At 38.1% G+C, this 24,977-nt stretch overlaps 1 protein-coding gene across 3 annotated transcripts in view; it reads left to right on the forward strand.

Annotated features, from left to right (window-relative positions):
* LOC124413477 (cytoplasmic polyadenylation element-binding protein 2-like) overlaps window positions 1-24,977 on the forward strand; it is a 129,110-nt gene that overhangs the window by 96,948 nt on the left and 7,185 nt on the right. For all 3 annotated transcript variants that reach the window (XM_046894067.1, XM_046894068.1, XM_046894066.1), the window contains one exon: window positions 6,502-6,552. In XM_046894067.1, the coding sequence (XP_046750023.1) occupies window positions 6,502-6,552 (51 nt within the window). The remainder of the gene's footprint in view (window positions 1-6,501; window positions 6,553-24,977) is intronic.

The following is a 24,977-nucleotide window of genomic DNA, read 5'->3' on the forward strand; positions in this document are numbered from 1 at the left end:
ACAGAGCTAAATTAAACTGCACTATACCTGCTAACCGTTTGACGGGTATGGAAATTTAATTAGCACTTATCACCGACCTCGAAATACACCCGCGCATCAAATATGGCTGCGCGTTTGTGTGTGTGTGTGGCTGGGTACAAATTTATATATTCTGTACATTTGGCTGTAAAAAAACGTATATATATATATATATATATATATATATATAGACCGTTTTTGTAGAGCGCTCAATTTCCTTCAAAAATACATTCTAGTCTTATCGATACACTAATGCGTTGACGAGTTATAAGATTCCGAAGTTTAAAAGAGAAAATTTTTTCCAATCAGTTATTCAAATGAGAAATAGAAAATCGCGATGATTCACTTTTAAATATTATTAGTAAGAGCTGAAATTTTGACAGCATTCTTTTTTCCTCGTTTGGAACTATATTCTGGATTTAAATTTTGGAAAAAAAAAAAAAAAAAAAAAAATTATATAAAAACAGTCGCAACTATTTCGTGTGAAAATTTTTGTGCTTTTCGTTCTATTTACCTGCTACATGAAAATCGATTTAATATCGAGCTTATCTAATATTGTAAATCGAGAATTGAAAAATTCAAACATATAGATGAACTTGCGATGTCTATAGAGAAGAATTGTGGATGAAAGAGAAATGAAACAACGATTTTAATACATCGTTGAATTTTTATTTTCTATGTAGTATGTATAGTAGCATATTCTGTGTATATGATGATTCGATCAGAAGATTAGATAAACGATAAAAATTAGTTTGCAATTTTTTTTTTTTTTTTTTTTTTTTTTCTCTCCTTCCTTTTCTACCTACGTGACAGTCAAATCTACGTACGACGGGTCTAAATATCAATGAAAAACAAGAAGTGAAGAATGATTAAAAATGGAAGTTATTAGCGATATTTCATGAGTTGTAAGTATAGTCGATTGAAGACTGAAGAAAAATCGTGACACGGGAATGATTTATTAATTATATTCCTCTTTTGCGTGTACCTACATATTATATATAAATATATGTATATAATAATGTCAGTCGCGCGTCGTTGTCAATTAATATCGTGATAATTTTTTACAACGTCTTACAATGAATCCATAGTTATTCCGTAATTTAGAAACTAGAAGTATCTACTTATTATAACAACCAATAAACTAACTAACTAACAAACTAACTAACTAACTAACAAACAAAGTAGGTGCATAGTTAGCTGTATAGATTTTACTTTCGCGTACCGCTGCAAGTTTCACTTCAACTCTCTTTGCACGATTTGCAATTAACGAAAGCTTGGCTTGCGCAACGTCTATGTATATATATATATATGTTTTTATATGCATATATATATGTATTTACATGTATATACGCTTTGAACGAAGGGAAACTTTTGGTGGCGATGCGATGCGATGCGATAATAGGCGCGACTGTCCGCCGGCGCCGTGCATACAACCATAAATTTCATGTGCATGTGTATGCAAATTTCTGCCAAACACGTGTAATCACTTTTGTCGCAAAATAAAAGTCGCTGTCACCAAGCTAACTTAAGTAGGTATAACTACACAATAAAAGTGTCTCGACATCGCTGATTCGTGACGGTCTGACGGCTTTAGAAATTTCGTAAAAATTTCTTCACGCGATGTCGATGTTTTTTTTTTTTTTTTTCTTGTCTTTTACTCTACTCGGTTCTTTATTTCTTTTTTTTTTTTTTTTTCATCCCTCACGATCACGTTTCCCAGTCCGGATTTATACTATTTCATTTTTTATTTTTGCTCTGCAATCAATCGTTACTTCTCAATTTCGAAACGTTTTTTTTTTTTTTTTTTTTTTCTTTTTAATTTGTTTTGCTTTTCTTTTTCCTCTTTCTTTACCGCTTATATATATATATCGTTTATGTTCGTTGTATTGAAATCGTGCCGCCTATTATCGAATGACACAGTTTATACCTGATATTGTTAGTTATAATTATGTATGTAACTGACAAATCGTAAAAAGATAGCGAAACTCGCGAAGATCACGATACCGTGACGAGTTTGCTTATTGTTTTCTCTACTTTTATAACAACCGCTGATTGAACGACCAAATTCGCCATTACACCTGAAATTTATATATATATATATATATATATATATATATATATATATATATATATATATATGGGCCGTTCCAAGTGAAATCGAAGAGTCATTTTCCGCAGGTCATCATATAATTTGTTATTTTTTTTTTATTTTAAAAACTGGAAACAAATGATACAAAAAAAATTTGAAGCAGCCGTATCACACTTTCTAATCACTATAGATCTTACTTATTTATGATCAAGAATCTGTAGAAAAAATTACAGAATTGAAAAAATGGTGGTTTTTTTTTTTTTTTTTCAATTATCCCTTTTTTTTAACACAAAAACGGTCGCCGCACGATCTGAAGGAGTGGCGAAAACATTCTTCAAAAAAAAAACGAAGCTTTTTTTAAAGTGGAATTAATGCGAAAAAATGTATGCAAGGATCTGATGAACTGAGGAAATCACTCCTCGATTTCACTTGGAATGTCCCATGTAAATGCATATATATATACATACACAGGTATTACCTATATTGCTATGACGCTTTCACCGAATTATATCTAGTAGTTGAGGACGTATATAAATAATAAAAAGAACGCCGAGAATTGTCGCTTCTAATATCGCTGTATTTATGTCGCAAAGTGATTTTACAATCGACTGCATAATATTGTTTCACATATACTGCGGATATTCGTTAAGTTATATGCACAGTATATTATGAATATACCAATCGAATTCAAAAATTTTTATTACGCTTTGGTAAATAATTATTCGATTTTTCAAATTTTGCGCATGTTACTACACAAGAATAATGTAATATCGGAAAATTGATATCATATGTCACACGAGGTATAATCTAATGCTGTATATTATATTCGGTGTAATAATTATCCTAGATAATGTTGGAGACTTTCGTCTGTTAATAAATATACATTAAATGTATATAAAAAATTACGATAGACGATACAAAATTGGCAAAAGATATTTTTGCGTACCTATATTAGGATTTACTAACAATCTTAACGTTAATTCATCAAATTTTATCTATATATATATAATAGATATTTATGAAAGAATTGAAAATTTCGTTACGAAAAAATAACCCATCAGCGTATAGATTAATTTTTATTTTATTGTTAGACAAAAACTAAATTGCGTGGCGGTTGATTCGTTTTTTGTAATACATATATACATATATATTTAATATATAAAGCCAGATTTTGTTGAACAGCGGCTGGTGGTGCCAAGTTCCCTGATTTATCATTCGCTCTGCTCTGTGTATAATAATCTCGAAATTGCCTCTAATAATCGTAATTTATTTGCCCAGATGAATCGCGCGTCACCTGCACACGCCACACGAGTGAAATGATGATTCACTGATGGCTATTACCTGTACATACATATATATATATATATATATGCATACGTATTAATAAATTTATACATACACAATGCAATGTAATATTGCGATTTTTGTCTTGCTTTTTTTCGTCTTTTTGTCATATTACCGACGCGTTGGGGTGAATTTTGGGGGATCGATCGAAACGCGAAACCCCGGAAGAAGCCCTGGAAATTGAAATAAGCTGATTTTGAGATCGCGATCATAAGCCGTGGCCGAATATCGAGAGAGTAAAATTCTCCGACATTTATTAACGACTGTGCATCTGTTTTAAATATTTATTTTATTTGCTTTTGTTTATTTTTGCTTGCTTTTCGATTCGAATATACTATCCCTAATCTAATTTTTTTATAACTGTCTAATGTTTTCTAAATTCGCGATTAATTTTTTCTTCTCTTTTATACAGTCTTTTCGTTCGTTTTATTTGCATTCGTGTTGGGTGTGAAATTTCTAATATAGAAATTGAATTTCTAATTAATTAGAGAGGTAGTAGAAAACATAATATGTTAACCGAAATTTCTTCATTATACTTGTACTTGCATGTAAATACATACGTATATTACGCATTATTACACGCGTTATTATATATATTAACGTAGGTATCTGCAACGATTATTTCGTCACGAATTAACGAGCTGTGCGATTATTAGGTTGTAATTTTTCTTTTATATACTCACATTTGGGCAGGAATTGTTTTTTTTTGTTTTTTTTTTGTTTTTTGTTTTGTACAATTTACCTGCAGAATTCAGTTTCTTGCTCCGTATGCGAAAATAATATCGCGTAATACGTAGACAGGGTATATTTATAGGTATATCGTGACTTTCATATTTAACGATTATGCGAGGAAGCTGTAAGAAAAATAACGAATAACGAATAAATGCAACCCTGTTTTATTATACATTATATATATTATTACATATATTACTTTCAATTTTATTCTTTTCGTCGTTCCGTATACCCTTTAAACACGCACGTAACGCAACGTAATGGAGAATTTTTCTACGTCTCTTTAGTATGCGCAGCTGAATTTTCTGCTACCAACGTTAATATATGAGTTTATTATTTTTTCTCTTTCCTATTGCTTTTTTTTTTTTTTTTTTTTTTTACCACGTATTAACGTTACAATTTATAACTACGGATTTCACAAAGCCGTGGAGAGAGCGAAACCAAAACAATATAGTCAGAAATGAGTGGAGAAGAAGAAAAAAAAATACAATAAAATAAACAATATTAATAAAAGTAATACGAAAAATGTGAAAAAATACAACAATGAGAAGAAATTTTTACACCACGTTAAAATTGCTTCGTTACCCCCGCAGAGGGTTTAATTCTATATACATATATATACATATACATATTCAGGTTGTACCTCAATTTTCTACATTTTAATTAATTATACACATTTATATCTATAGGTATGATGTTAAAATACTGTAGAACAGGCGTGTTTCTCTACGAAAATGATGTTTTCTCGTTTTATCCATATATTTATAAATTTTTCAAGAAGCTTAGTCGTGTTGCTGTGAAAAGTTGGGTAGAGAAATAGATTTCCATTTCTAGCTGTCGAGAGATGAGTTATAATTGGTATAAAATTTGAAATCTATTTCACTACTTGCATCGGTTTGCGACGTTGAAGATGTTGAAAAATTTACAATTATTACCTACTTTATACACGTATACCTATATGTATAGCCAAGCTTTCGAATTGATCTATATAACGTTATACGCACGAGGCAGGTATCTAGATCATATAACAACTTTTGCAGCTATACGCGCGCTAATTTGCTAACGCGATATTGATTTAGGCCCCTGATAGGTGATACTTGGCTATGTGAATAAATATATATATATACATATACACACACACACACACACACGTACACACACGTCGTCGAGTCGCCAATCGTTTTGTTTGCCAACGAAATTCTTGCCAACTTGTTTATTGATCTGCAGCGTGTATAGAGTGTGACGAAATTCGGCACAGAATTTATATCGGCGACAAACGCTTCGCAAGCGCGTGTCTATGTGTAACTACCTACCTACCTTTTTACCTTCTTACCTTCTTTCCTTCCTACCTTACCCATTTTTTTATACGTGTATATACTACATATGCACCTTGTGAAATGTAATTATTTGCCGATTCTGCAGAATATTTCGTGCCAATATAAATCAACAATATTATCGTACGATATAGGTATAGGGAATAATGTAACGTAACAAAGAATGAATGAACGAAGGAACAGATGGATGAGAGGATATATGAAAGGATAACAGAAAAGATGGTGGGAGTTTTACGATATCGCAAAACTATCCCGCGGCAGTTGTGTAATTATTGTGGGTTCGCGAATATTAATTATACCTAGCATGTATTAATTGAAGAATGTTCCTTAGACGATCGCAATGATATGTAATTATACTAGTCACAATCTGACTGCTGCTGCATATCATGGGAGTGAAAATGTGGTTAGAAGTTTTGACTAATAGGAACGAGCAAGAGAGAGTAGATTGTTGATGGATGATAATGATGATAATAATGGTAAAAATAAATAACATACAGCACGAACGCGTGACTGATTATTGTGTATATAATCAAAACTGCTGTGTATACAATCATCTCACAATACGATCGTGGACTTTTCTCTTTGTTTGTCGTTGTTGTTTTTATTATTTTATTCTTCGGATCAACCGACTCAATTATGCCTTTGCAGATTGGCAAATCCAGACAGGCGTTAAGCGTATGATAATACAATGAGCAGAATTTTCATCGTTATTCGTTACGAAAGTTCGCTTATTTATTTATTTATTTATTTTGTTTATTATACTTATTTGCGGAACTCTTATTCTCATAATATTATATATTGTAATCGAAAAATTATTGTTCACGTATTTTCGAAACATGTTTCTTTCTCATCGTATAAAATATTATATATATGCAATAAATATATATATATTTATGAGAAATAAAATTCAGGAGCGAATTTAACGGCAATCGGATATATTTGTCTAAACAATTGAGTGTAATGAAAATTTTTCTCTATTTTCAGGATTTATAAACTGCAACGCAAACACGCTACAGTCCCTCGCTCAACTTCATGGTGAGTTGAATCATATTTATTTACAAGTGTGTACGTATATCGTATCAACACATTTTACCATCCGTAGGGTTGTAAAAATAATAATACATGTACACGTAAAAAGTAATAAATTATACACGGTAGAAACGCGTTTGATGAATTCGAAAATTTGAATTGGTCTGCAAATTAACGGCTTTTCAAACGTTTCCTGTTTTCTTAAAAAAAAAAAAAATAATACAAGTGATTACCTGCGTCATTGATTTCAAGTTCTTCGAATGAATTCCTTCGACGGTTTAACAACGATGAACTTTGATCGTCGAGGTAGATGGAAGTGAATAAATTTGAAAAAAAGAAAAGAAAAAGAAGCAGCTAGGGAACAGAGTGAAAATAAAATATGTCGTTTCGAAAGCTCGCTGACGAGTTCTGACGATGTTACGTTAGTTAACTTTTGCGCTATTCTTGACCGTGTATACCTACGTGATTAGAATTATCCCACGATCATCAATATGCCCGCAGCTCTCTGTATATATGACAAAAGTTTCAAATAGTTAGAAATCGACTGTCAAACTTCATAACGTTGCTGATGAGATCGGGTGATTGGCATTCACCGACGTTTAGATGAATATCTAAAATCATGCCTAAATATATCGTACCGTAAAACCGTTGATCGCTACGATCGATAGATCGTTAATGCAAAATCTGTCACGCGAGTACATCTATAATTATACACTTGCAGGGTGTGCATAAACGGTTCTCGTAATCGGTATGTCAATTTTGCACGGAGAAAATAAGGGTCAACAAGGAATGAACCACTCGGCTAACAAGGCGCAGGAATATTTTATTTCCTTTTCTTTTCTTTCCTTTTTTTCTCCCATACTTACGGTTATCGTTCGCCTCTTTAAACTGCAGGTCCGGCTGTACTTGAACAAACTGCTTTCACTCATTCACCGTATTATAATACGTGTAATGTCGTATGCGTCAGACATCTTTATACACTTATATATATATGTATATACGAGACGTTGATACGTGTGTAGGTCAAAACGTTTAACTTCTCTGAAAGCTTCGTCGTGTTACAACCTATCATATAAGGTACGATACCATATACATGCAGGTGTTATGTACGTAGGTGCCTGCACTAATCACGCATAGATATGCGTATGCACACGCGGATCTCGAATTAAGTCTCGCTTTCTGTCGTTAAAAACTAGCTACGATGCAGATGATCTCGTCTTCTTTACACTTAATTCCAATCTCAGGGATCTGTAACAACGATCATCCATCTCAGACTCGCTTCTACGGAATCAAGTTGCGTCATTGAACCGTTAATTTCTCTTCATCTTTGCACGTAGATCGAAAAATTAAGTTGTTTTATTCGCAGTGTACGTTTACGCTGTTTACGTATAACGAAAGATCATCAGCTTGAAGGATTGATTATGTCTTATATACATATATCTCTAACACACGCACTGATCAATATGTGTAGTTAAGAGAACAAGAAACAATGAGAATTTGAAAAGCTATGACAATTTCCATTAATTCTTTTTGTTCAGTTTAACTGTTGAGAGAAAGAATTGGAATTGATAAAAAAAATTTTGCAAAACTTGATGCCACCGCGTGTTTTGAGACTTTTATTTTTCTCAAATCGAATTCCAAGTATTCTTTGATATACACTTTAGTATTCCCATGCCGTTCCATTCTTCTGCAGAGAGTAATAAATTCTTCTTTCAATTCAACTCGGTCCCGGGAAATTTCAAATTTCAATCTTTCTCTGTATACTTATTGCCAATTAGATTTATTCTTCCACTATACGTTTTATGCATATGTATGTATAAATGTACCTATATATGTATACGCACGTACGCGCGATGACGAGATAATGAATGCTATGCTCGGGAGCCAGCGTTATATTGCAGCGGAAGCAGATTGCTGACAATTAGAGAAAAGCAGATGGGAAGCAGCTTCGTCCCGCTGCTGGATGTATTTAGTGCCACTAACCTCTAAAGTCTAACGTGTGATGACTGTACGTGCAACGTGCAACACACGCACACTGGGAAACCATAGACAGGATCATATGTATAATACGTACATTACTTCCTCGCAGGCTACTCGCGGGGTCGTTGGGTCGTGGGTACGTGGTGAAATACCGTCAAACTAATCACGCGCTGCGAAATAAGTACCGTGTTCTTGTTCTTGTTCTTGTTGTTGTTGGGTTTAAACGGGTTTTTGAATCGACGCTCGCTTGCATTGTTGCAATATGTATGAAATTTGGTCAAACATGATGAATAAAGTCATTCGAAAATTACGCGACGATGATTTTTTCTTCTACGTTAACGTTAACGTTAACGTTAACGTTGCTAACTTCAGCATCTTCAAATTGCGGGAATCCCAGTTGAGGGTAGAACCAGAGCTGTACTTAAGCGTATGAACTGCATTCGAGCAAATTATCACCGCAGACCTCGCGAGCACTTGTAACCGCTTCTTTAACGATTGATAACGTGGCGGTTGGTTCCAGAGAACCACCAGGGAAATCTAAAGCGACTCCATACCTCGGAGTCAAGTCTATTTCTATTATCTCTGGGTCTCTCCTTATATATATATATATAACATATCCCTAATGTTACACGAGTATATCCCTCGTGGAAATTAAAGTCAGTCGAGTATCTCTCACCGTCCGTTGCATGTAAGTTCGAGTCATTGGTTGGTGTGAATTCTGCTAACCGTGTATCCACCTACCCATGCACCATAATACACTTCTCTCAATGATTAACGGTACGGCTCATGTTAATATATGTACCTACATGCACTCGTGTCGGTGGTTGCATGTGAAATCGTGCATTTCGTGCAATGTTATGGTGCTGCAGTCCCAACTCTGCTCTGTCTGGTGCCATGTGTTCAGTTTCACGAAGTACCAAGCGATTTAGGTAACGATTACTCTTCGTGCATTTAGACTTTGCGATCTATGTCGTTCAATAATCCAACGGGAAACGCCCCTCGATACACATGGTGGTGCGGAATACACCTCCGAGTCGATTGTGAGCCTCGATGATGATGATGATGATGATGATGATGATGATGATGATGATCTTGTGCCTTATATACACACGTAGATACATACTTTTAGGTATTAAAGTCTGGACGTATTTATCGAGTATAATATTACAACGCAATGATTAATGTCTTGCTGTTTTATCGACGCGATCGTTATAATGATAATAATAATAATCATCGGTAATAAAGATCGTGGATCGCAGAATTCGTTCGATGATTCTCTAGTATTGATCTGTTTTATTTCAGTCATGATCTTCGCCGGTAAAACATTCTAGAATTTAACCGTCGAAGTGTTATTATTCAAGTGAATATATCACGAAGAACACCTTTTAGAGTAACGCGATTTCCGGATTATTCATAAATCAATCCTACTCCCATGTAATATTTCGACTTTCCTCTACATTTCTTTTATCTTTTATATTCTTCTACCTATATAAATTTACGTCCGAATTCTGTGTACCGAATGACAACTGGTCATTTATAAATTACAATTCGAAACTGAAGGAGGAGAGGAAGCAGCAGTTTCTCTCATTCTTTTACAGAGATTTTTTTACGGGTTACCAACTGTGATAGATTACCTCTATATCCAAATCTTCGATACGTTATTATACCTTTCTAATAATCATTGCATCTATCGATCAATCAATGCAGGCAGTAACTTCCGTTACTTGCCGGATGTGGGAATCGACGATTACTTCAGCATACATCATACGTACCTATAATATTTGTGAAATATTCATCGCATAAAGGCTTGGAAACTGGTACAGAACTGCAACAATACGTCCGCGTTGTTATAACGATAACGATAAATACGTTTACTCGTTTTTTTTTTTTTTAATTCGATTTGAATTGTTCATTAGATCTTTTGCGTAAGCGTACTTCAGACCAACGTTAGGAAAGCTTTGATTCGATTCAAACTAGCTGTCGCAAGCTTGATCTTTGACATCGTTAGGTGTATCAGCTTTTATAGGTTAATCAATACCTGGAAAGGTCACCTGTATACATAATATCGTTGTACCTAATGGAGTTATTTTCTAACCAGTCTGTCCGAAATCGTAGGTAGAAAAAATCAAGCGACTTCATTGAAATCGATTTGCATTCGACATCTGTTTAAGACTTGAACATCAATTCATTCATGTCGCTGATTCTTATCGCCTCGTTTCAATTCCTTTGACATTCGTCGATGTCGATATGTTATCGAAATTCTGAGTATAGGTGCAGTGACCTGAATTTCGAACGGTTAAAAAATAATTTTACATCTCGAGTATATAGGTACCATTTTTTATTATTCTTTGAATTACAAAATACATGGAATATTATAAAAAAAAAAAAGAGAAAATAATTTAATTTTTTAAGTAACGAATATGATTGCACTCGTTATTTATTTCGATTATACTGAACGTCGAAGAGGTCTCTATTCTTCCTACAATATTCAACTTCACGCGTGAAAGAAATTATTCGAAAGTATGAAATCGATACGCCTTTCTTAAGTTCAGGGTTCACCTCTATATAGGCGCGAATTTTTCTCACGATAGCAACATCGACTTGCCTGAATGGTTTTGCAATCTACCGTATGATTATTAGCGCATAAAGTTTCCTTGACAATTTTTATCATTGATTTTCTTTTCTTCTTTTTTCTCTCTCTCTCTCTCTCTCTCTCTCTCTCTCTCTCTCTCTTTCAAATATTTTTTAGCGTTCAATTATAGTCAAGCATTTTTACGGATGACGAGGTCAGTTCACGGCTGGCGGTGCAACAACCGCTGACAAAACCGCAACAAAAGTCCTTCTAAATTGAAAAGTGCAAATAAAAATGAAAAAAAAAAAAAATACACACACAAATTGTAGTTTTTCTTTGTTCGTTCAGGAGTCTTTATAGACGACATAAATTCTTTATCCCATCGTTTTACGTACCTTGTATTAATTATTTACTTTATTTACACCGGTGAAAAGCTCGAAACTGATAGAATGACTCCAACCGCGATGATTTGAATGTTAATTATTCGCGGCAGTCGTTGACCCCTTTTGCATTACGTATGTATACATGCCCACATGTTTCCTTGCTACAGGCCTAATCTCGAGCATAGAGGTAAATTTGTAAACTCGTAATCACCAGCCTCGTCACGTACCTACTCTGAACTCATTTTTCACTCACATATCAAAAGAGTGGCCCGTTACAGTTGCAGTACAGTCGTTTACTGGGAAACTCTGGTCTATGCATAAAGTGAAGTGAATTTTCACCTGCATCGCAGGAACTTCAGTATATATGTCATTTATGCATATATATATATATATGTGTATATATAAATGACATCGAATTTATGACCATTGCACAAATTCCCCAGTTAAGTATTACACATATATACATCGGATGGGGTAAAAGTTGTTTGACATTTAGTTACGTGTCGCAGTATGATCTGGTGATAAATATTATACGAAAATTTTGTATATTCATTTAATTAATCTCTTAATTTTTTTTTGTTGTTTTTTTTTTTGCACGACAAGCTCGAGTCGCGAGACTAGTTGCGATGGCTCAGATAAACGACTGCGTAAAACTCCGATTCGGTATGCAAGTTTAGTATAAATATATATGGATGTGTATGTACATATGTATATGTATATTAGGTTGGCGCAAAAAAACCGACTACTTTTTTTTTTTGAGTCTCGTGTGACAAAATGTTAGTTTTTGATGTTTTAAGATCCCACTCCAAAGGACAGATCAAAAAAAAAAAATTTAAAAGGTCGCTCCAAATTTTTTGAGGTGTCAAATATCGTCAAAAATTTAAATTAAAAAAATTATATTTTCAGTATTTTGTTTGATTTTTAATTCATGTCGTGGTGTGTTGTTATCGATTCTTTCTTACAAAATTAAAGAAAAAAAAATTATGAAATTTTGATATGAATATTAAAAGGTCGCACGAAAAGATCTAGAGAAATGGACCGAAAAATTGAAAAAAAATTGTGAGCGGTCTTTCAAAATTCAAATTTTGAACTGAAACTTTCGGATACTTATTTTTTTTTTTGCCTATAAAATTATACTGTAACGAGAAAAAAAATTTAAAAAAAAAATCGTTTTTTGACGATTTCTGACGTTTTGAAAAATGTGGAGCGAGCTCTTAAAATTTTTTTTTGAACTGTCCTTTGGAGTGGGCTCTTAAAACATCAAAAACTAACATTTTGTAACACGAGACTCAGAAAAAAAAAATAGTCGATTTTTTTGCGCGACCCTAATGCATATATATATCCTTAATTCGAAAAATGCGAAATGCGTGTTAGACTGGAAACCGCGCTTGTCGAAACGCGTTTTTTGCAACTCATATTAAACGCGGACTTCCATAAGATTTCCTCGCTGTTATACGAGCTCAGAAATATCCTTGACAGTCGGACAACGATCCAATTGAATAATGTATCAAACGGTTATATAACCCATGAGACAGTCCGTTCCAAGGTCAACCTCACACGCCGCGAAGAAAGTACAAGAACAGTGAGATCTTGCTCACAGCGATTTATCGCAGCTTCTCAATCCTCGATCGCCACGGAGAAAAAATCCTCAATTTGGGCGTTAATTATCATCATCAACTTTATTCTTATGGCAATTTAGCATTATCCAGGAGTTTTGGGTGCGAATTTTTACACTCAAGTTGAGGGATTTTTGGGAACACCCAAAGGCCATTTCCCGAACACCATGTCTGTATATTTAAATCACGCAATTCATGGAAAGTAATACGAAGCGGTGACATTTGATTCACATGATGTATAATAACTGATTGCAAAGGGTATGGATCGCGACATCGCGAAAGGACAATTGCCGGTACTGTTTCGGCTTCCGTTTCCGGTATCTGGAGTAGAATCGAGATAGAATTTTTGACGGTTGACTCTAGCGTGCTCTAGCGTGCTCTAACGTGAAGAATAGTGGAACCGTGTAACGCAAGGCGAGCTCAATCGACGATCATTCTCGTTGAGCATTCATTGTTCACCGTGGTTTAATCTGCAAGCCAATCGTCTGATCGCATCAAATTTTCGACTTATCGTTAAAACGAGCGGGATACTACCAATCTTTGTTAGTGTGCGTGACAATGCGTGAGTGTCAACGTCAATGTCATTGCACGTAGCCGCTGCTTTGATGATCAAAAATGGGTCCTGAGCTAGCTGAATAGGTTCAGACTCTCGGCAGTTAGTACTTTGTGTGTAATTCTGATCCTTTTCAACATGGCTTGGTCCAGACTCACGTGTCCGAGGAGGTATTCACTTGATGAAATTGTAAACCACTTTGGAAAGCTCTGCAAACAACTTAAAATCACGTGGAATCAAACGAAGTTGCATGAAATTGTATGAAATATCTTGAAATCGTTCGAAATTACATTCAATCGTTTGAAATCACTTGTAATCACTTTAAATTCACTCTAAATCGCGTGAAATCACGTGTCATCGCTTGAATTCGCACGAAATCGCCTGACATTGCGTGAAATCAGTTGAAATCTCTTGAAATAGCATAAAATTTTATGAAATCTCTTGAAATCACTTATAATCACTTTGAATTCGCTTGAAATCACACGAAATCGCTTAAAATCTTTGCAATAAATTGGCTCTAATTGTAAGTGAATATCCCCTCGCGCAGGATTCGTCCTAGTCAACGATCGTCCATTTGGGCTCCGATCAATTACTCATGGCACGATTACTTTTTGGATGTTATCATATGCAGATTGGATTATAATAGGCGTATAAGGGCAAGCGTGCTTCGTTGGTTCTGTACACGCTTCGTGTCAGGTTTGCTCCGTTGTCTCTCATGCAGTTCGGCAAATGCTGTGGTAATGAGGATGAGTAATGAACCGTACGTCAACGTCGTTAGTAACGACGGTAATAGTGATGACAATGATAATAATAATGAGGAACGATAATTCTTATACCACGAAACTGATCGGTTGATTAATTTCGAAAGATTTTGCACGCGATTATAATCATTCACTGAATGATCACGGATTTCGCAATTCATCGATTTTGCAGATCTTTTATATATACAGTTGTTGCCACATCTCTCCTTGGCGTTTATAAAACTGTATGTATATAAGGCATTCCACTCGAAATCGATCTACGTCTGAAAAATCGATTCATCGAAAAATTGGATTCTTGTGGTTTTCGGAGTAGTAAAAATCAACATCCGTAATCCAAAAAATCTAAACCTCAACGAAAGATGACTTCTTTGTACACTCTAGTGTATTATTAAAGAGAACGAAAGTCAATTCGCGATTCGATTGGGTAATCGTCTAATCATAGAGAATGACAGATGTCTTACAATCAAGTGAATCAGACCTCTCGCGCCTACTGCAGTGAATCACAGTTTTCAAATAGTTATTTTCGTGGCAAGTGCGCATAAAATAGGAATTTCTCGACGAGTAGATATAAAGTGTCGCACGAGTCGAAGACTAGTACGAAACTCACACGATTCAAAAACTCCTTAAATGCGCAGACACTAAAAATCCTATTTCCTGTATTAAAAATCGATATTCATCACCAGCCCTCACAAAAACCACAAAGTAGTCGAGTCGTTGACGGATTTACCGCAGAAAACACATCCAGTGGGAGGATGAAGTGTTGATCGTGAGAACGAAGGAGCCAAAGCACAAATTTAATCATTGTCTTTGGCTTACAATAAGATTTATTCTGGTCGTAGTCAGGTGCTGATGACTCTTGGGTCTTAATTAATTCGTTATAGCCTGCATCGTGACGGAGGTTTTGCGAATCTCGTCTATACTTGGCTCCGCGTCTCATCGCGAGTCTCTACCTACCCACCTATATGGATCCAAGGTGTAATGTTCGGTATAAGTCGTGGGACGGTGAGCTTCTCGATATAGTTCGAGCCGCAGTTGGCTTTCGCATATTCTCATACATAGCGACTTGTGTCGTATATCTGTAGTAATCTTACCATCGAAAGGACAGATCCCGAAAAAAAGTAGATAATGATAGATGGATGAATAAGGACCGAAGGATCGTGGCGATGATGGAAGCTCGATAACTCGTGTCTTCTCGCATTCGCCATGACAGCACGACCAAATCTCCTTCACCTCCTCGTCTTTCTTCCCCATCTTCTTTAAGTGTAATTCAACACCGATATCAAGAAGCGCGGGTGTGGCGCGTGCAAATCAGGTTCAGCACGTGTGTGGAGGTGCCTCACACACCGCTGATGTATATATACCAACTTGTAAATTAAACTCTTCTCGCGTACAGAGTTTATAATACCTATACAGGTCAACTGCATTCTTTCGACGAAGACTCTCCCCGAAGCTCGTTTGGCACAAATTGCATCCACTCACGTGCGTCAACACCTGAAACCTCGTTCGACTCTTACACCCTGCAGGATTTCTCGAATGTCTTTTGCGACATCGTCGTTAAACTGCACCGATGAAAATAATCTTGCGATAAATTTGCGCAGTCTTTGTTTATCATCCCCCGATGAATTCAAGGTGTATGTACTGTACATGCATATGCGAACTTGGCTATGTAACTCTAACTATGTATGTACTGACGTTTTCACGCGATCATTATACGCACGGACGCCTTCGCATGTGGAGACATACGGTCGCAGGCGTTTCGACTTTGGTATTAATAGATCCGTATTCCTCTGCTGCACCAACACAACTGCATCGACAACCAACACTAGACTCGGTGGTTAGAATTCCTCGGGGATTCGCGCACTTGCGCAAGCCATGTATCACCATCGGGTACCTAGCAGAAACAGCATCGCTTCTCGAAGAACCAACGGCTGCAGTGAAACAACGAAGAACTTTTGACTTGGTCTTGCTAGACGCGGTGGAATCCTCATTCCACTTATATCTACGTACCCAACTCCGGCACTGCAATGCTTCCACGTCGGATTAAGGATGCGTCGCGTGTACAGTCCGAGCGAAAAAGTGGCTAAATTGAAACATCGAGAAACTGCAGTAACTCAGACGGTTTTTTTTTTATCAGAAAACTGTCTATCCAACATTGGAATCCATGAATCTTGATCGACATATTTTCAGCTTACATCAAAAGTGTATATTTTTTATAACCTGAGGCTAAATATATTTCGAAATGAATAATTTAGTTTATTATTATACGATTGCCTGGAGGGGATGCAATTTCCTAGTCGCGCACACGTCGATTTTGCATAAAACATGTACTCTACGTGCCCATTTATCTGCTTTACACAATAAGGAAACTCACTCCGGGGATGGGAAAAAATTAATCAGAGGCTTGGTTGAGGTTCTACTACTTGGTTCGCCTCGGGCGAAGGCGGCATTGCAGATAGAAAGTGACACCAATGTATTCCGGTCCAGTCTCGATGGGGGTATACGTATGTGTGCCTACATACGCTTATAGCTATACTTTTAGATGAAACATGGACGTGTCAATTTTTACGTACCGTATATCGTATATCAATATTCGATATAGTCAGAGAGTTTAAATGGAACGTTTTGCAAACAGGTTATGACGTTGATAATAATTAGTACGAAAAAACGGTGTGCGTCGAGAAATTGGAGTGTAAAAAGAACTGCGAAAATTTGCACGACGAAAGTAGCGCTTTCATCGCATTAGATCTTATAATTAATATCACGCGTATGTAACTCGTTTCTTAATTTATAATATTACATATTAAAAGATGTTGTCGCAATTCATGATTTATCATGCTTGTTATTCAGCAGCCAAAAACTTCCTTTCATCTTCTTATTTTCCTATGTATCTGTACGTACATTGCGCTTATTTACCTGCACGCAAATATATATATATATATACATGTATAATGTATCCACGTGTGGCGGTGGTATTACACGTTTTTTCTTTACTTTTCGACACCGCAGATATATTACGGTGAGTGGTGTAATATACGTTTTACCAAACTCTTTTCGTGCCACTGGTTAATTGATCAAACTAATTAATCAACTAATTAGTCGGCTAATTGCTCGGTCGACGAGTATGTTATTATATAAGTATAAACTTTGAGTCGCGAGTGAAATTTAAAATACAAATGTGTAACCTTCATCAAGTTGTATTTATTTATGGTACATATTAACTGCAGAGATTCGTTAAAGTTTGTAACAACTTCAATAATAACGATAATAACAACAACAATAATAATAATGAATGATAAATAATATTAATATTAAGCTTATTAGTATTATTATTACCATCGGGAAATTTATAATTAAATACGGTGGATGGTTTTTCATCAACCCGGTACTCGTGAGTCTTTTTATACATTTTTGCGGCTCACGTTTCTTGCCACCGCCAATGTCGACGTATATCGTTGCGGCGGTTGATAAAAAAAAAAAAAAACATTCGTAATTACGTGCGGGCTTTTATAGAAATAGAAGGTCTCCAGCATCATGCGGGTGTTAATCTAACGAGGCTTTTTCGCTGGTTACCGTGTTAAGGGTTCCTCGCCACCCTAACGTCACCTTTTTGCTCGTAATACTCCTTCTAGAATATTTCGAATGTGAAATTGGTTAAATTGCGCTGGCAGAAAAATTTCCATGTATTATATATAAGGATATACTATATCTATATATACTATGTACCGAAATAATTATCATCAAACGTGTAAAAAAATTATAAAACTGCGGAGATTATTCGGCTCGCTTTTTCCGTCTTCTACTTTATTCACGTCTAATTTCATTTCTCTCGCCGTTTCGTCTCGTCGACCTCGGGCGGGATCTCGGAACGTGGCGGGAGGTCGAGAGGTCGAAAGGTTCAGGGGTCAAATATACCCGGGGGAATTTGCGGGAAGAAAAATTTATAATCTCTACTCTCTACGGTGAATTTACGCTCCCCGGATTATGCGGTCCTCGTAATTCTATCCGCACGGCATCTACGCGTGTCCGACTTCACTTCCGGTTTTATCCGACGTGCACTGACTAACGATGAACGTCCAAACTTTCATGTTAGGTACTTATAACGATTGGCCAAAGAGCGAACCGTGCAGATTCACCCCGTTTATTTTCCATGATCGAAAAAGGAACGAAGTACGGGGTTGTTTAATTCATCTCGTTTTTCTGCAGGATCGCTCACGTTGCATTTACGTGAGGACATGAAACAGCAGAGATGTTGTTGATAATTATACTGCAATCACTGCGTTGTCTGTTGCAGTGTCAATAAGGTAGAAAAAAAGAGAAAATTGGTGGAAGATCTTTTTTTTTTTTTTTTTTCTTCAATTTGCAACGACCAGCAACACCTTTTTATGTAATAACATCTTCGCGTGTTTGGGTAATTTTCGAGTGTTTGCGATGTGCTAGACTTGGCAAATTGTTATTGGTACGGGTAAAATTAGCATTCGCGTAAATAAGTAAGTCTGGTTGTGCATACAATAACTCACGGTGTCATTACACGTGTATGTTGTAAAGTCGTCATGTCTATAGGTACGAGAACCGAGAGAGAAGCACTAGGTTTTATTGTGATACAGTGGCTTAAGAAATGGGATGATGATGATGAGGCGAGACGGGGAGTCACGTACGAGGAAACACTCGAGACGTCTCTCAGTTTCTCACGTAGCGCGTAGCTACGTCTGTCAAGATGCAATTAATCTGCTAATTTACCTACGGAGGAAACCACTGCGTTTATAAATCTTCATCCGTGAATCCGCGAACAATTTTCCCTTCAACGCTTCTGGCGAAAGAAGAAGAAGAAGAAAGAGGGAATGATCGAGTCCAGTACCCTGGTGATATACCGATGGACTCACGTTCCTGTAACTCGCGACGCCAGCTTTTAGCTCTACTTTGAAAACCTTGAAATGTATGTGAGTGTAATGCATGTAGAAGAAGAAGAAGAAGAAGCTTCATGCACTTGCCTAGTCACGTGCGCGAAGAGCCAAGGGAATTGATCTTTTTTTCAAGCATCTCTCTTCACATGAACGGAACTTGCGCAAGTGGAGTCAATTTATTCCGTCGATGAAATACTGTGTCCTTCTTCACTGTGATACGTTTGTACGTGTCCCTATTCCTTACAACATTTTCGTGTATCTACATATTCACAGTTTTTTTCCATTTTTTTTTTTTTTTTTTTTCTTCATCGTTTTCGTCGCAGAATTATACCTCGCGGCGTCATCCCTGCAGCGTTGCAGATCTATAAACTTGATGCGAATAAAGTGGTATGTATAGGTTATGTATCCGTAGGTATGGTGTCATAGTCTATTTGAAGACTCAATAATAGACACTAAGCAATATGTCAACCTTGTTCAATGTACGCATCTCGGTTTTTTCCTCCTATGTCAACACAGACTGTCTATACCTGTCTGGCTTTCTGTCTATTCGATGTCAGTTTTAGCCGCTTTGGTGAATCGCGATGGTTACAATAAGAAGAAGAAGAAGAAGAAGGGGAAGAAAAAGACGAGCAACTTTGTTTTTAGAATCGCAAATACCTACTGCTGTTAGCAGACTGTGAAAAGACTGTGCAAATAATTATGCAGAGACACTGAAAACGAAGGTTCTGAAGAGAATGGATGAAACAGACTTCGTTCTATACATCGAACGAATCATCTCATTTCCGATAAAATGCTAATTCCAACTGCAAGCACGGTGTTCTACTGGGTCTGGTGTAATCAGAGAACAAGTCGGAAACCTCGGATGCGATTTGAGTGTGCAAATGCACCGAAGTGATGAATTTGTAACAAGGTTGAGGAAAACGGAAGAGGGTAACTCCTCGCTTCGTTTCCTGCCTGTGAATAATATACCCTTCTAGTACCTTCATAGTATAATCTTGCCTACCTAGCACTGTGCAGCTTTTATCGTGAGCTCTCGCTGTTGCGGCTTGTGGTTTCGTCTGTCCGGATATGGGGTATCATGCTACTTACGTTGCATGTACTTCTGGATCTCCCTAGTTTCATTTTTTTCTTGTTCCGCAGCTTCTAAACACACCCAATAAGCGATGGACAATTTATTATAACCATGGGGGCCGCATGTTTGTTAGCTGATTGTGTTAGGACGCAGCTCGATTTACTTTCAGCTATACCTACGGTGTGCTCAAGCACACAATTTAGCTCGTGCGCCAGAGATGTTTTCCAGTGATATTCCACACGCTACTTCATGTCGACTACTACTAGGTATGTGTTCACGGGGCCTTAGGTCATTTCTAGACGTGCCGTAAAAGTCTACTGACAAGTAGGCACTTGCTAGTGAACGGGTGTTTGTGCATGTGCGGTTGCATTTGTGAGTAGACGTTTATCAAGATCAAGGTTTCCGTGTCTTTTGGTGCGCGCTCGCCTTATTTTAATTCTCTTCGTGCTCCAACTGCACTATGCAGAGTTCCGTCTTATTACGCAACCCGTCGTTCATCATTCTCACAATTGCAATAAACACAGGCATGCATCACGACGACGGTCTTTGTCCATTCGTTTTACCGCACATATACGCAGCAAGTAGCAAGTAGCAAGTAGCACGTAATCAAGCGATCTTTCCTCACCGCGACATCAGTCTCCCGATCCTTTTCCGTATCTCGTTTTACTATGTATAAACCAACCTTGAGTCAATTTCGATTCAGAAGTCAATCCCTTAACCCTGTCCTAAATCTTAATACTTTCCACGACTGCTCGGTGATGGGTGCGCCGGCACACTGGTACACTTGGATAAATTGTTAGTTTATCTGAAATTAAATCAGCCCTCGGAATGAGGATGGCAAAGGATTCGACGCGATACTGATCCTTCTCCTCATGCCGTATAATAAACTTGGCTATCTTGCAGCCTGCGATGTCCTCCTTCTTCAAGAGAGTGACAGGATTACGTCCAGTGCTTGGGGTAGATCTACCGGTTTTCTTCACGTTAGTGTTTCATGCACTTGTGCCCATGTATCATTACATGTAACCAAGGGTCAAGACCACAGTAGTACATACAAAGGTACTTTGACTTATACTGAAGGTAACAAGTGATGACTTATGAGCGAAATGAATCGGTTGTCATCGCGAATGTCGACGTCAAGTTGTCAAGAATGTCAAGAAAGTGAGTAAAAGCTCTATCAGTGCACGTTTGGTGAACATGGTATGATATTCTTCACCTCTCGACATGCAGAGACATTTCGGAAATGACCCCGTCTCATCCGAGTCCCGCACCACAGTGGCTGGCCATAGTCAAAACATGGACCAGAGCCACGACTACGGTTGTTGATATTGTCGTGGTTATTCCCTCCACCACGTTCCGTAAGTCACGTCACGGGTTGGCCACAGGCATCGATGTCGGCGGTGTGCAGTGTGGGTTACGGGTTTGTAATACCTGCCGCTGAGGCTACCTACCTTATACCTACTTACCTTGCCCACCACCACGACCACCACCACCACCACCACCACCTCCTGCGGCGACCGGCGCGAGACCTGGTTCAGGGCATTCACCCTTGAGCAAGTGTTGCGGGGATTGCGGGAAGGTATACCTACCTACCTACCTACCTACCTACCTACCTACCTTCGTATAATACAAGGGGCCGACGTGACGGGCGCACGCGTCCCGGGTTTCCCACCGGCTATATAACTGCGCCACCAGAAGTCCGCCTTTGGCACGAGCGCACGCGCCACTGACTTACCCTTGTCGGTCGGCACGATCATCGGCCCTGGCGTGGCCTCTCTTTTGCTCCTTCGGGGGGCCGCGACATCCTGACTCTTTTCATCGCGCAGACGGTAGGGTATCGCATGCCTCTTTCATGTATCTTGCACTTGGCTACATGCGGTAGCCCTGAGCTCGAGAACCTCCATCACCGGCCCCCATCCTCTTGAATGAAAAGGAACTTCTCACTCCTGCGTGCCAGATTTTGGAGGATCAGGAATCGCTAGGCGCTATGGCAGTTTCGCACTTCTCAGATAACGAGAATTCACCAGAATGGTGCGTGGCAAATTGCCTAGCACCGTTTCTTCGCCTCCGAAACTGTCTACCTACATTACCTTCCACTCTATCATATAATCCACACTTTTTCATCATCGTTTAGACGCGATCGGGAGATCCGGTCGCTTTAAGCGTTCACGATTAGAACCGTTTTCAAGTTACGTACGTACGTGTCGAATGGAAAGTAATCGGCACTTAAGGATCGTGCGATCGTCCGTCGCGACTTAGGCTTGGGGAGAAAAAAATATGGTAATTTTCGTCATCATTCTTGAAGAATCTCAAAGTCGAGGTCTAGGTTACTACACACTTCACAATTTCCTCGTTGATTCAAACACAGCCATTGATCAAACACCATTACCACTGTCAGGAAACAACTCTTCAAGTCGAAACGAACGACAACATTCACCGAATCATACCGTCATTCTCGGAAAGACTTTTTGTACAGTTCAAACTCTACTTTGATGTTTCTAGAAATTTCTTAACTTTCATGTAATGAATACATTGCGGTTTCACATGCACTGGCAATGTCTTGCGCTACTCAAAAATAATGGTATGTGTAGACCTGTGTCGTCTGGTGCATCTGGTAGTCAGCTCGCGCTCTTTCCTCTTCACGGCGCAGAGGCTCTACACTCTAATCTAACTTATCTGTTCACCAGCTATACCTGCACAGCAGCCCTCCGACTTAACCCCTGCGGGCACTATCATTGCCCATCCTTCTATTTCACCCCCATTCTCGTCTCCTTCCTTCATCCCGCACTCTAACCACGTACCATCCTCCAACTACAGCCATTCACCGCCTCTCTTCGTCTTTTCAGTCTACCTGCAATATTGATCCGGAGCTAGGCGGCTTGCTACCGCCATCAAGGGATGCGTTCGCTTCGTTGCCATTATGTTTGTGTTATCAAAGCCGTGCACGAGGTCAGACTGCGAAATTTTTCACCTCAATTTTCCGCCTACCAACCGGAGTCGCGGATGCTTGCAGTAATCTAAGCTTCGCTATTCTGAATACGGCGTCTTTGGATCCTCTGGCCGACGAGCTGCCAATGTAGAGGAATTTGCTTGCAGAGCCTGATCCGGACATCGAATGAAGTCCGTGAAGCATATGAGCGCAGGCAGCTGATGAGAAATCAGGAGCACGAGTTTGCATTACTCTACGAATCAATTCAAAAACGATCACTGAACTGAAATCTCTTTTTACACGTCATAAATTACGATGGTTACAGGATTCTTCGACCCGTATATATATACGTTAGGTACATATCTGGTAAGCTATGCAGGTGATTTTCAGCGAGAGGACGTAGAGATTTATGGTATTGAAGACAACCCACAGCCCACATGATATCTATATGTGCGATAGTAATGATTGTGAACCAGACTTTGCGAAGGGTCATTAGCGACATTCAGAATACCATCGAGAAGACGACGACGACGACGATGATCGTTGCCGACGCGTATAATGGAGCTGCGGTGTCAATTAATCATCTCGGTGCTGCAGAGATCTGGAATCAATGTCCCGTGCTCAAACCTCCATCCATCTTATTCTTTGTCCGGGTTAACCAGAGGTGAAAAGTTTCCTCAAGCCACGTACCTACTACCTAGAGTCACTTCTTTTATATAAAGTGAAATATGCACTAGCTTTCCGTTCAAGTATACTTGGATCCACATCATATCTACATACAATGCTTGTATCTTGGTTCTTTGAATCAGAATCTGCCGAATCGCGAATCACTCGTTAATTTTTGTTCAAGTATTGAAAGTTTTCAATGCAGCTCTATAGTAGATTGACCGATCAGGAACTGCGATCATTGTGCAGTTTCTATTTGGGTAAAATTCGTTATTATCCCAGACTTTTGAAGCGTGAAATCGAGAGTTCGGGTTCTCAATTTATTGTTGTTATTATTATTATTATATATACAGCTGCAGTATCTGTACCAGGCGATAAATAGACCGAATCAGACAATCCGTCGGACTCTAACGATCGCGTTAAAACTCTGGCAGAAATTTGCGTTATTCTTCATTGATCCGACGAGGTTGTTTATAATGGATGCATAAAACGGGACGGAAAGTCTGAATTAATTAACGGTTCGTTACGTAAGCTGCGCAGTGTGAGTTACGATAATCGACTGAGAGACCGTCCATCCCGTTTTATTATACCCGGTACCCGAATATCCTAGCTTTTCAACTCTTCTCGATCACGATCACGATCGTGATCCCCGTCACTTTGGCAGTAGGTATACGAATTGAAGTAATACCCGCCCGCTTTTAGGTACTTGTTGCGAGTACGAGTATAACCTCGAGGTTCCAAGTATAAACCAAATGCGTACGAGTAGCTGGATCTAGCTAGACATAATTTTATACACAAATGTCGTCTGCTGCACTCGCGCACGCCTCGCAGCCAGATTATCCATTTATAAATAATCGCGTCCTCGGTCTAATAGATCGCAGCCAATTTACGAGAGGCGATCGACCTTCGACGATCGATTCGATGTAGGTATTATACCTTCGAGGCACACCTTGAACGCGATCAGTCATACCGTATAGCCCATGGTATACTTCGCCATTGCA

The sequence above is a fragment of the Diprion similis genome, chromosome 12 (genome assembly GCF_021155765.1).
Source record: "Diprion similis isolate iyDipSimi1 chromosome 12, iyDipSimi1.1, whole genome shotgun sequence".
Lineage (NCBI taxonomy): Eukaryota > Metazoa > Arthropoda > Insecta > Hymenoptera > Diprionidae > Diprion > Diprion similis.